Below are 12,719 nucleotides of genomic sequence, written 5' to 3' on the forward strand. Positions count from 1 at the left end.
ACTCTTCTCCAAATCATCATCTGGCACAAGACCAGCTACTTTCTTTTCTGATTTTTGTGATGAAAAATGAAATATTGTACATAAACCTAATCTCCAACTGCCAAATACATAATACATAAAATTTCATTAATGTATATGAAGGGTTGCTTTCCAAGTCCTCTGTGGACATACCTTCTGGATATGAATCCAAGTTTCCATTCCTTCTACCTCATCTGCTGCAACAGCCTCAGGAGAGTATGGTCTTTTCCCACAAGTCTTCAAAACGCTTCATTTCAATCGTTATTTGCAAACTTCTTGCACCCTCCATATGCCTGTCCATGAACCTCATCTTCAAATCTAAACTTCCCTACTTCTAAGTTCTCAAACTCTGACATTCTCTGCTTTGACCAAACTCTCCCATCTCTTCACTGCTCCTATTTTGTTTCTTCTATTGTGTCTGTTCGTCGACCTTAAAACTTGCCTGAGCTTCCAAACCTTTGGTTCCTCTCTGCCTGGACTTAATGCATAAGCATTTTACCAACATCCTTATTTATTCTCTTGATCTCCCATTGTGCTTAACTTGTTAGTCATTGGCCCTGAGTTCCTGTCATAATTTTCTTTCTTCTCTCAAATTCCAGGCTACCAAAAGTTTGCTGGGCAAAGTCACAAAACTCTTGTGACTTCTGAGTTGACCAAAAATTTAAGCTACCAAACCTTAACTGGGAACTCTCTCCCCTAGCTGAACATTTTCTCCTAACTAGTCTCCCTGCTCCTGGTTTCTTCCACTCTTATCTGACCTATCTTCCTGAAATACGTATTTGATTCTATCATAATTCCTTTCCTCCCAATTCCCAGCTGGCTTTTTATTTCTCAAAAGAATAAAATGTACCTTCTTAGTATAATGACATTAAAGTCCTTCCAGGATTTGTCCCCAAATACCTTTAGCTCCCATCCTGTCAACCACCCCTAACTCGAAACCTCTGGTTCCAGCCTTCCACATGATCATGCTAAAACCTTGAAATGTTTCTATGCCTTCACTGCTCACTTGACCTCAAGAACCACTCCCCAGTTCCAACCCACTCTCTACCTATGAGACGCCTTGAATTCTTCAAGTTCTACTTCAAATGTTATCCAGTTATCCAATGTTGCTAATTTAAAGAACATAGAACAAAACACAAATTATATGCTTCACATTAACTCAGAGCTATTTCTCTTTCTCACTGAGCTCTGTATTTTTCAAAATGTTGGCATATGAAATCAGAAAAGGTCTTAACTTTGAAATCTTCCATTTTATCAGGCCATAATATTAACAAGAATGGTGCTGCATAGAAGATACGTGTCATTTATGAACACTCACCCATTAGCAGGATCAACAGTTATGCCAACTGGACTACCAACTCCAAAACCTGTCCCATCATTGGTAATCAGTGTTTTTCTGTATCTGATATCTCCCTGCAGTTTCAAAACCTATAGCACAAAATCACTTATTAGAACTGAGTTTCATAAGGGGAAACAAAGAAAACTGAGATGAAGGAGAACTTACACAACAAATTCCAAAGCCCAATTAGAGATGAATGGGAGGGTTTGTGTGAGATTCAGATAATCCCTAATTGCATTTCAGGGCTATGAGGAAATCAGCTCAATAGAAAGTAAGAAAAGCAAAATCATCCCTTAAATTCCTATGTCAATTCACCTCAAGTTTCAGGAGAGGAAATTTATATGGATAAAAGAAGGATTCAAATGGGTAAACATGCAGACTCATCACCTGAGAGAAACTACAAAAATGTCTTCAGAAAAGGAAACAGGAGAAAACTCTGGAAGAAACATAGGAGCCCCAGAGCTCTCTGGAATTCCAGTGACTTGGCACCCAGTGGCCCATCATCGAAAATACAGTTGACTAAACAGTCCAAATTTATTCTGAGTGAAATCTGTGACAGGTTAACAGTCAAGTTAAAATGCAAGAGTTCAAATCCCTGACCATCTAGATCTGCCTGAGGCAAGTAAATTCACTTTTTTGAACTTAGTTTATTAGTAAAATGTGGACAATAATGGGATATTCTATACAGAACTATGAGATAATACATGTAAAGCCTTAAACATGGCATCCAGTGTGTGTTTCCTATTTTTCTTATTGGTCCATTTACTGGACACTTATTATGTAGCAGGCATTATAGTAAGCATTGTTGGATTGAATCCTCACAATAATTCTGTGAGACAGATACCATATTATGAATGCCCATATTATATATGAAGAAACTATTATATATCATATATACTATATATTATTATATATGATGAAAGAGACCTTAAGTGGCTTTCTCAGTGTTATCTATTTTTAATTATTATCGCTGTAAATTGTGAAAACTAATGTTAGCAGAATCTTGAAACATCACAGAAAAATATGGGTTACTATATTACAAATACCTTCTTATAGGAATGAGGCTATTCTAATATGCACTTAAGACCATCAGAGAGGTAAGAGATTAGAAGATGTATGTTGATTGCTGACTGGCATTAAGGTTTTTCTATAAAGCTGTTTTTTAATGCAAAAAGATTATTTGTGGATCAGTGTTTACATTTCTATCTCTGCCCTCTTTCTGTCTCTATATGTATTTTTAACTCCCTCCTCCTCCTCCTCATCCCCCCCCCATACACACCTCTCTTTAATCCCTCACTCTTCTAAATTTTTCTCTCTCCTTCCTGGTATCTTTCTTTTTAATTTGCCTCTTTCTGTCAAAATTTCTCTACTTTTACTGGATCTCTTTAAATTCAAAGGAAAGCTCTTTTTCCCTTTTTTTTTTTTTTTTTTTTTTGGCTTGTATCAAGTTCTCTCTCACACAACCATTCTGTATGCCTCATTCTCCAGCAACATAACTGCGTTTAGTGAATGGGCACACAGCTACCCCTAGTGGAAAACAATTTATTCAGTATTTCTCTTATTTTCAAATTTGAACTAAGTATGAGTTATTCTTATCCCGGAAGTTATTGGGTTCGTGTAAACAGTAAGCGAACACGATCTCTGCATCCTTACTCCATCTAACATTCCCCTGAGACAGTCACTACTGACAACACCAGAGGAGAAAACCAATAAAAAACACTAAAAGTGCAATTTACCTCTGGATCATTGTTCTCATAGCTCCTCTGTGGCTATTCTGAACATACTGGTGGTTTGAGGGAAACCGGACTCTGTATTCACGGGCTACCTTAGTGTCCAGAAGTACTTTTAGTTACTGAGCCAGAACCCCATTTTACAGTATGGAACCAGAGGCTCAGAGAAGTAAAGGTAACTTGTCCAAGGTCAAATAGCCGGGGAGTGGAGGAAATACAGTGCTGTCCCCAGTCACAAAATGCATTTTTGTATCTTAAAGTCCTTATCAAGTGCTTCTCTCCGCATGGGAAGACTTTTCCTTACTTCTTCATTTAGCAGAGATCAGTATGCGTCATCTTTCAGGACACAGCTCCCTGGAAATTGGTTCTCCTGCCATTCTCCCGCCTCACACGTTTACCTCTTCCCCTAGTCACAGAACACTTTACAGTCACTGCTCCTATTATACCTAACACACTGGAACAGAGCGATTTCTTTGCATGTCTGTCAGATGTGTGAACCACTTAAAGGAAGAAACAAGTATTTTATTCATCTTTGAAGATCCAGGACTAACCGTGGGACTGATCTCTGTTTAGTACTATGTGTTTAGGAAGTCAGTAAGCCAGACTCAAAGCAGGTGTTTGGAATCCAAAGCAAATTATCTTTCCTCCGTGCCTCACTGCATTTGGACACAATTACAGACTTTAGGCCTTACCAGTACTGCGTGCATACACACACACACACACACACGTTCATTCACTCACTCACACAGTATCCATCAGCTGGTGCCTTTTCATTGTACTTAATACTGATGGAGGAAACATGTTCCCTACTTTCGGAAAACTATTTACAAAGCAAGAAACAAAAGACAGAGTAGGAACACATTGTCATTCAGAATGAAGATGTGCTAAGATGTGAGTTTGGAATTAAGAGTTTTAGGCAGTCAATCATGCCTGTCTTTTGATAGGAGAGTGACACTTGTAGTTGAGGTTATGAAAAAATGTATTTTGTCACTATCAAAGGGGGCTACAGCAGGCTGGACTGCTGGAATTGTCCTTTTTTAACAAGGCAAACTCAAAACACCTCCTGGGAATCAGGGCAGGGAAGCTAACTGTTGAAGCCAGTTTCTCAAATTATGTAAAATTCAGGCTTTTATCTAAACAACAAAGGGCTTGAACCAGATGAATCTCCAAGATCGCCCTCATGTTAAGAGCTTAGGTTAGCATTTGTACATATTTCAAATGTCCCTCTAATTGTGAATGTGCACTACCCTTACCTGCCCTCAGGAATGCTGTGATAATTTACCGAGATCCTGTTTGTAGAAGACCGTTGTAAACTAAAAGCATGGTTCTGACCGTCAAATAAGCACTTCCCCTGTCCAATCTGTGCTGACTTACCCACTTGACTGTTAGAAGCCTTCCTCACCTTCATTCGGCATCTGTCTTTCTGAATACTCCACAGAGAACCAGCTAAGCAGGTGGTGCCTCACCCTGAGCTGTGAACTGTCACTCTGCACATCCTCACTAACTGCCCCGCTCACAAGACCCTCCCCTTGCTTTAGAAATTTTCACTTTCAAATTATTATGAACTAATAATCCCTTACAGGAAAATTGGGGCGGCTCAGTCAGTTAAGTGTCTGCCTTCAGCTCAGGTCATGATCCCAGGGTCCTGGGATGGAGCCCTGTGTTGGGCTCCCTGCTCAGCAGGGAGCCTGCTTCCCTCTCTCCCTCTGCAGCTCCCCCTGCTTGTGCTCTCTCTCTCTCTCTCTGACAAATAAATAAATAAAAATCTTTAATAATCCCTTGTATATTTTAACCTTGTCCCAGAATGGAGCAAACCAATACTAGTTGAGTTACCTCTGATTTACTTCATGTGATTGTATACCAGTACCCCATCTAAAATTTCTTCTGGGAATTAAAGTAAAAAGAATACTTATCACATCGAGGAAAGTATCAAAGGAATTAGAATCAAGTTTCTACTTTCTGTTTCACTGTTAGAAAAACTGTATGGAGCCATAGAAAGATTTCCATCTTAGAATAGAAGTAACCTATAAATTTGGTTTGTACTGAAATACGTTACAGACTTGGTGAGGAAAGATAGGGAAAATTTCCAGCCTACTCTATTCTTTCATACTTAATGCTGAATTCCTTATGTAATTTTTTCATTTATCTTTTTATATATTTTTATAGATCATCTAAAATCCTTTTATATGAACAAGCTAATATTGATGCTTAAGAGGAAAATAAAGTAAGGCAGTAGGAAGTTCCAAATAATTTATTTCTAAGGTGGTTTTATTCTTTCACTTCTAAATCTGATAGTTCATACTGATAAACTCCTCCCTTTCGCCTCTGCTGAAAAATAAGTTCAAAATCTAGGAAAATATTTCTTGTGAACAGATTTTAGATGCATCAAAAACCAGTGTTCCTGTAAACAGTATTATGGAATCATTACCTCAATTGATGAAGTTCCAGGACTGGTGTAATATAAGTTTTTCGATATCCAATCTAAGGCCAGGCTCATGGAAGGCCCCGCCCTAGATAGAGAAACCAATATTGTCCTGTTGGTACCATCTGTCTTCACTCTTTGAATTACACCCTGGAAAGAAAGATGAAGAGAAGTGAGCTGTTTCAAGCCCACAGTTTCTATATGGAGGCACTTTCTTCACTGTGGCTACTGCTGGCTGCCATGTTTCTTGAACACTCCTCACATCTGGAGACAAGGCAAAGGTTCAGCACCATTGAGCGGGCACATACTGTATAATGCTAACTAACATCAGCAATACTTTGAAAACACTGATTTTTAAGTGTGTCTGAGGACTGTTCAAGTCTCATCATTTAGGCTGCCTCCTGAGACTGGCTACAGAGATTCATTTCTTAACTATCACAGACCAGAGTCATAAAAATGTCATAAAAATAACCCAAGTCATAGGTGAAAATCAGGAGGCCAAAACAGCCATAAACGCCCATTTTATTTACATAGAGGAGAGAAGCATCAAACAAAAAGATCTTCCCTCTAAAGATCTTGATGGTCTTGATCTAAAGATCTTCTCCTCTAAAGGGTGAGTTCCCACAGGAAGGGAACTGAAGAATGTTTTTTTAATCCTGGAGGCAAATATGCTGATGAAGACCCCAGCATCAAATGTTTTGCTGGAATTTCCTCAGGGAACTATTGCTTTTTGTCTTGTTATGATCATTTTTATGACTGTCTAAGATCTTCTACTAGGTTAAGCTTCCCAAAAGCAAGCCTTGTTATGATCATTTTTATGATCGTCTAATATCTTCTACTAGGTTAAGCTTCCCAAGAGCAAGCCTTGTTGCTCCTTCTTTTCGGTGTGTATTCCACAGCAGCAAGTCATTAGTTCAGCGCAGAGCAAAGAGTAGGCACTTAATCCAATAGCTTAAATATGCTTATTATCTGACTGCTCCAGGCCAGCCTCCTATGTACATTATTCACCAAAATAAACCTTGTGGCACTATGTGTTAATTAACTGAATTTAAATCAAGTAATTTTTTTTTAAAAAACTGAGTGGTAAATTAATTTCTGAACCACTTCCCTTTTATCCACCCAACAAATGTTTGCTTTTAAGAAGGCATCGGTGCAGGGAGACTCTTCCAAGAACCAGTTATACACTTTCAATGTTATTCAAAACTTACTGAATTCTCAATCCAATAGATGAACTGCTCTGAGTCATCAAACTCAACATCGTAACCGTTTATCACCCCTGCTATGGGGACCATAGCATCGTTGCTCTTCACTTCGGGGTTAAGGGAGATTCCAAAAATTATACTGTTTCTCATGACTATTAAGAAAGGCTGATCATCTGTGAAAACAGAAAAATACTTATCAAAATTATACCCCACTATTCCCAGACATGTAGAGTAATGGAAGGCAGTGGATTGTTATCACCTCCTAGGATAAAATGCCCTTGCAGTTTTGCAGCAGTTAATATCATACATGGTACACATTTCATTAGACAACCCAGGCCTTGAATTGGGTGTTTCAGCAGGTTTCCCTGGCACCAGACCTCCAATTCTACATATAGTGCTCCTGGACTTCCCCCAACAAGGCAGGTCGGTATTTCCCTTACTCTTCGTGAAGCCCTTGCTTACATGGATAAAGCATCTGCTTTTATTAAGCATCACAGGGAACACACAGACAAACCTAATACCCAATAACTCAAGAAAAGGATTTTGAAAAAAAGTCAAAGAAAACATATGGACTATTATTGCTGAATGGCAAGTTATTAGTTTTAATATTATCAAGTGTAGCTTAGTGTTTATTAGAGACTTTACTAAATAAATCCAATGTATTATCTCTCCAAATGTTCTCTGATCAGCAGCTGTCTTCTGCGCTTGATTCGAACTCCCAAAAAATCTGTAACTATGTCTGATTTACTCACTGTTATGTCCCTAAACCTGGCATGTAATAGTTGCCAAATAAGTATCTGCTAACCAAATGAAAGAACCATAAATGGATAAACAGATGGAAGCATAAATGAATATATAAATAGTATCTTCTGAAGTCCTCAAAGGTATCTGTACATTGCAACTTAAACATCCTCATAGTGTCTTATTCTAACTATCAGTTCACTTTATCTCCTTAACAGGAAGTAAGAGGTCTTTTTTCAAAGATAACCTTTATCCCATCTGTAGTCCTTTTAGCAAAAAAATCTAAATCGATGAAATTCAAGAGTGGGGTTTTATTTATGACTATTTCAGAAAAGGAAAACTGCAACTTGAGTTTTGTGGTATGAAAAAACATCTACATGAGCATATCACATATTAAGTAAAATTAAAATGATTAATCACTGCATAATTTTCACCTGCTAAAAATGATGGTTTCATTATTTTAATAATCTGGAAAGTTTTAGCTCTTCAAAGGGATTATTTTGGCTCTTTACTTATTTTAATACCGCATTAGCTTTTCCTTGTTCCTAGCATTTCTATTACTAAAAATAACTTAGCATTTATTAACATAGTAAACATTTAAAGTAATATTGCAACCACTAACTATTATATTTTACAGCTATTATATATAGCTTTAGTCTTTCCCAATAAACCTGCAAAGTTGTTTTCAACCGAGGCCAAGGCAACTTGCAGGGGCTAACGGCCGTTTAACTCATAAGCCTGTCCTCTCTCAACTGCTCCACATTGCCTCTCTTCTGAACCAATGCAAAACCCGTAATAATCGTCCCAGTTTATTGAGAATATGTGCCACATACTATGCCCCAAATATTATTTCACTTAATTTATCTCCCTAAAGCCTCATAACCCTGTTTGTTAGGTCATAACACTTCCCCACACCCCAACTTTCAAAGGAGGCACAAAAAATAAAGCGATTTAACCAAAGTCACACAGCCAGATCTTCAGACTCCAGAACTTATGTTCCTAAGCACTACTCTGCAAAAAGTGCAGGCTGAGTATCAAATTATCACTCACTTCATTTAACTGCAGTAAGAAAGCTATATTAGGAGTTCCAATGTATTTGAAATTATATTGAGATATTCATTATACATTATAAGTGTTCATTTGTTCAGTAAAAACAAGAAATATTCCCCAATTATCACAGGGAAAATTTTAAATTTTACTTACTCAGAACTTAATACTGCTCTTGTAAATATGTAATTTTCCTTCTGTTTAACTGGAGGATTCTCAACCAGAGCACCTAAAAACTGCATTTCTCATCCATCAAACATGGGCCTTCTTGATTCCTCCAAGCAGCTCCTCTCTAGCCCTACCCAGATCTACTCCTTTGGCCACTACTCCTTCACAAGGCTATGTCTTGGGCCCCTTGATCTGATGGCTGCTGCTGGATTTGAGAGGACTGACCACTTGGGAATATTTATGGGCCATGCACCACAGGGGGAGTGTCATTCAAAGCTGTGCTGTCAGGAAGCGTGAGAGTCAAGGTGAAGGGTGATGCCAGGGAAGAGCTAGACAGGACTGACCACTGAGACAAGTGGCATAGGGCGGGGGGGTGTAAAAAGTACTCAGTGGTAAAGGAAAAAGGGGAGTGATTTTATGACATTACACAGCTATAAAGGAGCAAATGGGTTCAAAATACAGAACTGAAGGAGAAAAAATGGTTACTAAAGGGCTTGTCATTCACTCAGCATTTACTCAGTGCTGCCATGTGCCACAGGCAATGAGTACCTATCAGGTGGACTAAATCCTCAAGGAACTTAAGAGTCTACAAAACAAGGGAAAGTACATGGACGCTTATGAGTCCCAATGAAGGAATATGCATAGAATGGGCTTGAATGGGAAGGACTTCAGGAGGAAGTGACATTTAAGCCATCCTAGGACAGCATGTCTCAGTCTTTTGGGTTTGTTTTTTAAGATTTTTATTTATTTATTAGAGAGGGAGAGAGCATGAGAAGGTGGAGAGACAGAGGAAGAAGCAGGGAGGGAGAAGCAGGCTCCCTGCTTAGCAGGATAGCCTGGTGCAGGGCTCAATCCTGGAATTCCAGGATCATAACCTGAGCCAAAGGCAGACACTCAACCAACGAAGACACCCAGGTGCACCTGTCTGTCTTTTGAAATAAAAAATCATTTCTTCATTTTTATTCTTTATGTCATGATCCCATTATGATTAATATTAGCAGAGCAGAGAAGCAGAGACAGCAGTCAGAAACAGGAAATTGATGATGTAATTGGAAATTGATGATGTAATTGAAAAGCAACATTTATTTCTCCATAACCAGGTCCTCCTTAATTGGCTCAGACCTTGCACTAACTGATCAGTGCCTGCAAACTTTCCAACAGTGTGTGCAGGCAGTGTTTTCTTCTTAAGTTGCATATAATCACTGAAAAAAGTTCCCTGTGTCCTTCAGTCTGAGCCAGAAACCTCTTTTGGATTTTAGGTTGTTTATTGTAGAGGATGCTGGGAGATGTTTTGGTTTGCTTTTTGTTTATTTTTTGGTCTTTTGCCATTGCAGAGAACATATTTTCTAAAGAATAAAAAGCTATTTCATGCAGAGACACTTCTCAGTTTTTAATTTTATAACATAGAATCGGAAAAAATAGAAATACATCGTAATTCCCTTGCTGAACTGTAACCACTATTGATGTTCATGTCTGTTGTTTTCCAAACTTTTTATTTATTTTTTAAGATTTTATTTATTTTATTTAGAGAGAAAGAGAGAGCACATGCTGGGGGAGGGGTTGGAGCAGAGGGAAAGGGAGAGAGAGAGAATCTCAAGCAGAGTCCATGCTGAGTGTAGAACCCAATGTAGGGCCCAATACCACAACACTGATATCCTGATCAGAGTCGAAATCAAGAGTCCAACGCCAAACCGACTGAGCCACCTAAGCGCTCCTTCCAGACCTTTTCAATGCGTTTTTTTCCTATGGCCAATACTGAACAGTATCTACTTTTTCACTTTACCTTATCCATGAGCGGTTCCAAAGATATTCTAGATACTTAGTAAGCAATATTTTAAAAGTTATTTAACCTGTAAATCAAGAAAAATGTTCTTATCCTAAGTGTTTACAAGTCTTCTAAGCTTATTATTGAAAAAAAAAAAGTGGAACTCTTTTTTAGTTAACATATATTGGCATTAAGTTACCCAACTGGTGCTCAGAAATCACCTGAGAAAACCCCCAAAAATTCCACTTCAGTAAAGTCAGCCCATGGAAAACAACCAGTGCAATTATTTAAGAAACAACAAAAGCTACTGTTTAGATATCAATCACCATCAGATAGTATTATTGATTACACCAATCCCTAATGCACAGTTCAACAACCTTTGCGGGGTGAAAGAATGCTTTGTATCCAAAATGTCTATAGCCCCAGTTTAATCTTCTTGCTGAAAGACTCAGAGGACACACTAAATTGAACAATGTCAACAAGGATTAGGTGCATAATAAGTCTCTGGAGAAAAACAGCAAATGCCAATCCCTTTGTAAGCATTACCAATAATTAAAATCTTTCATCATGAAAGTATCATTGCAAAATATTATATCCTGATGGAATTCGATTTTCAGTAATCCTCCATCTGCAAAATCTGAAAACACCATTAATTTCCTGGACTCGGCATGAATTTTCCACTTGAAAACTAACTTCCCTCTAGACTAGGATTCTACTTTCTCTCAGTTTAAGAATTTTTTTATCATTAAATATTTAACTTCTCTGCAACCATTTCTGTCAGTACCAAAACACATTCACTCCTCTGAGAAAAGAAAAGAACTGGAACTTAGATAACTTTCTAGATTTTTGACCAAAAGGTGAATGATTTTTTATTATACATCTAGTACATACTCCAGCAGAAATCTCTTCAGTGGACTGACTCTCTCTTTCCCTTTTGTTCTTACTCCCTGAAGAACTTTAGTACAATTCTCCACATACATTTCTAAAAATATCTAGAGTAAAACAAAATTAAATTGCTCCAAGAGTTGCTTACAGCCTATCACAAAAAGAAAATTTTCATTTTTAAAATACCAGATATTAATTACTGAAATTGGTGTCAGAAGACTCACACTGAAACACTCCTATTGTTATCAATAAAAATAAGATAAGGAACTTGAAAAATAAAGCCATACACAAGTGTCAAGAATTTTTACTCCCCACCCCCCCCCCTTTTTTTAAAGAATTTTTACTTCTCAGAGTGCCCGGGTGGCTCAGTGGGTTAAAACCTCTGCCTTTGGCTCAGGTCATGATTTCAGAGTCCTTGGATTGAGCCCCGCATCGGGCTCTCTGCTCAGCAGGGAGCCTGCTTTCCCCTCTCTCTCTGCCTGCCTCTCTGCCTACTTGTGATCTCTGTCATATAAATAAGTAAATTTTTTTTTTTAATGTTACTTCTTAAGCACAGAATCTGGAACTTCCTATCTTCACAGCTTGCCTACCTGTAACCAGGTAAGACAAAATATGAGGTTAAAGATTGCTGAAGTACATGCGTACATTATGAGCTTCACATACAGAAACCATATTAGAGCTGAGGGGCTCACCTCAATCACCCCAGAGAGCACGTGCTCCAGACACTCGCTGCACGGAAGGGAACACAGCCCACGTTCCATTAGCAAGTGGATTAGAGCTGACACCGCTTTGTTAGACTACGGTGGGCTCCCCTTTCAGGCATACTGTACCTTTCAAGCAAGTCACAGAATCATGAGAAAGAATCCAACCGGAAGGACAAGCACAGGAATAAAGGTGTGGCCCATGGGAAAGCAGGCACAGATGACTGCAGGAGGAAAAAGCACATGAATTTTCACCTGTAACAGAAAAAGGAAAGACAAAAACATTGGTGAATCGAAGACCTCTCACATTAAGTGCACAGAATGAATGGATAAAGGAAATGTGGTACACACACACACTATTGGTATCATTCAGCCATAAACAAGAAGAAACTCTTGCTGTTTGCAACAACACGGATGGACCTTGGAAGCATTACACTACGTGAAATCAGAGAGAAAGACAAATACTACATGATCTCAGTGGTATGTGAAATTTAAGAAAAACCAAATTCTTAGAGACAACAGACTGGCAGTTGCCAGCTGCATGCGGTAGGCGGTGGGAAACATGGGGGGAGGTGGTCTAAAGTGAAAACTTCCAATTACAAAGATCAGTAAGTCCTAGGATGTAATATACAGTATGATGACTATAGTTAACAATGCTGATTATCTATTTTAAGGTAGTTAAGAGGGTAGATCTTAAAAAT

The 12,719-nt window shown here is 38.4% G+C and overlaps 1 protein-coding gene across 1 annotated transcript in view; it reads right to left on the bottom strand.

Moving 5' to 3' along the window:
• The window catches only part of LRP2 (LDL receptor related protein 2), a 201,086-nt gene that overhangs the window by 77,534 nt on the left and 110,833 nt on the right, over positions 1-12,719 (bottom strand). The window contains exons 31-34 of the mRNA XM_059394122.1: positions 12,148-12,273; positions 6,718-6,884; positions 5,516-5,659; positions 1,337-1,446 (exon numbers count right to left, since the gene is read on the bottom strand). Coding sequence (XP_059250105.1) covers positions 1,337-1,446; positions 5,516-5,659; positions 6,718-6,884; positions 12,148-12,273 — 547 coding nt within the window. The remainder of the gene's footprint in view (positions 1-1,336; positions 1,447-5,515; positions 5,660-6,717; positions 6,885-12,147; positions 12,274-12,719) is intronic.

Source organism: Mustela nigripes, chromosome 3 (genome assembly GCF_022355385.1).
Source record: "Mustela nigripes isolate SB6536 chromosome 3, MUSNIG.SB6536, whole genome shotgun sequence".
In the NCBI taxonomy this organism is placed as follows: domain Eukaryota; kingdom Metazoa; phylum Chordata; class Mammalia; order Carnivora; family Mustelidae; genus Mustela; species Mustela nigripes.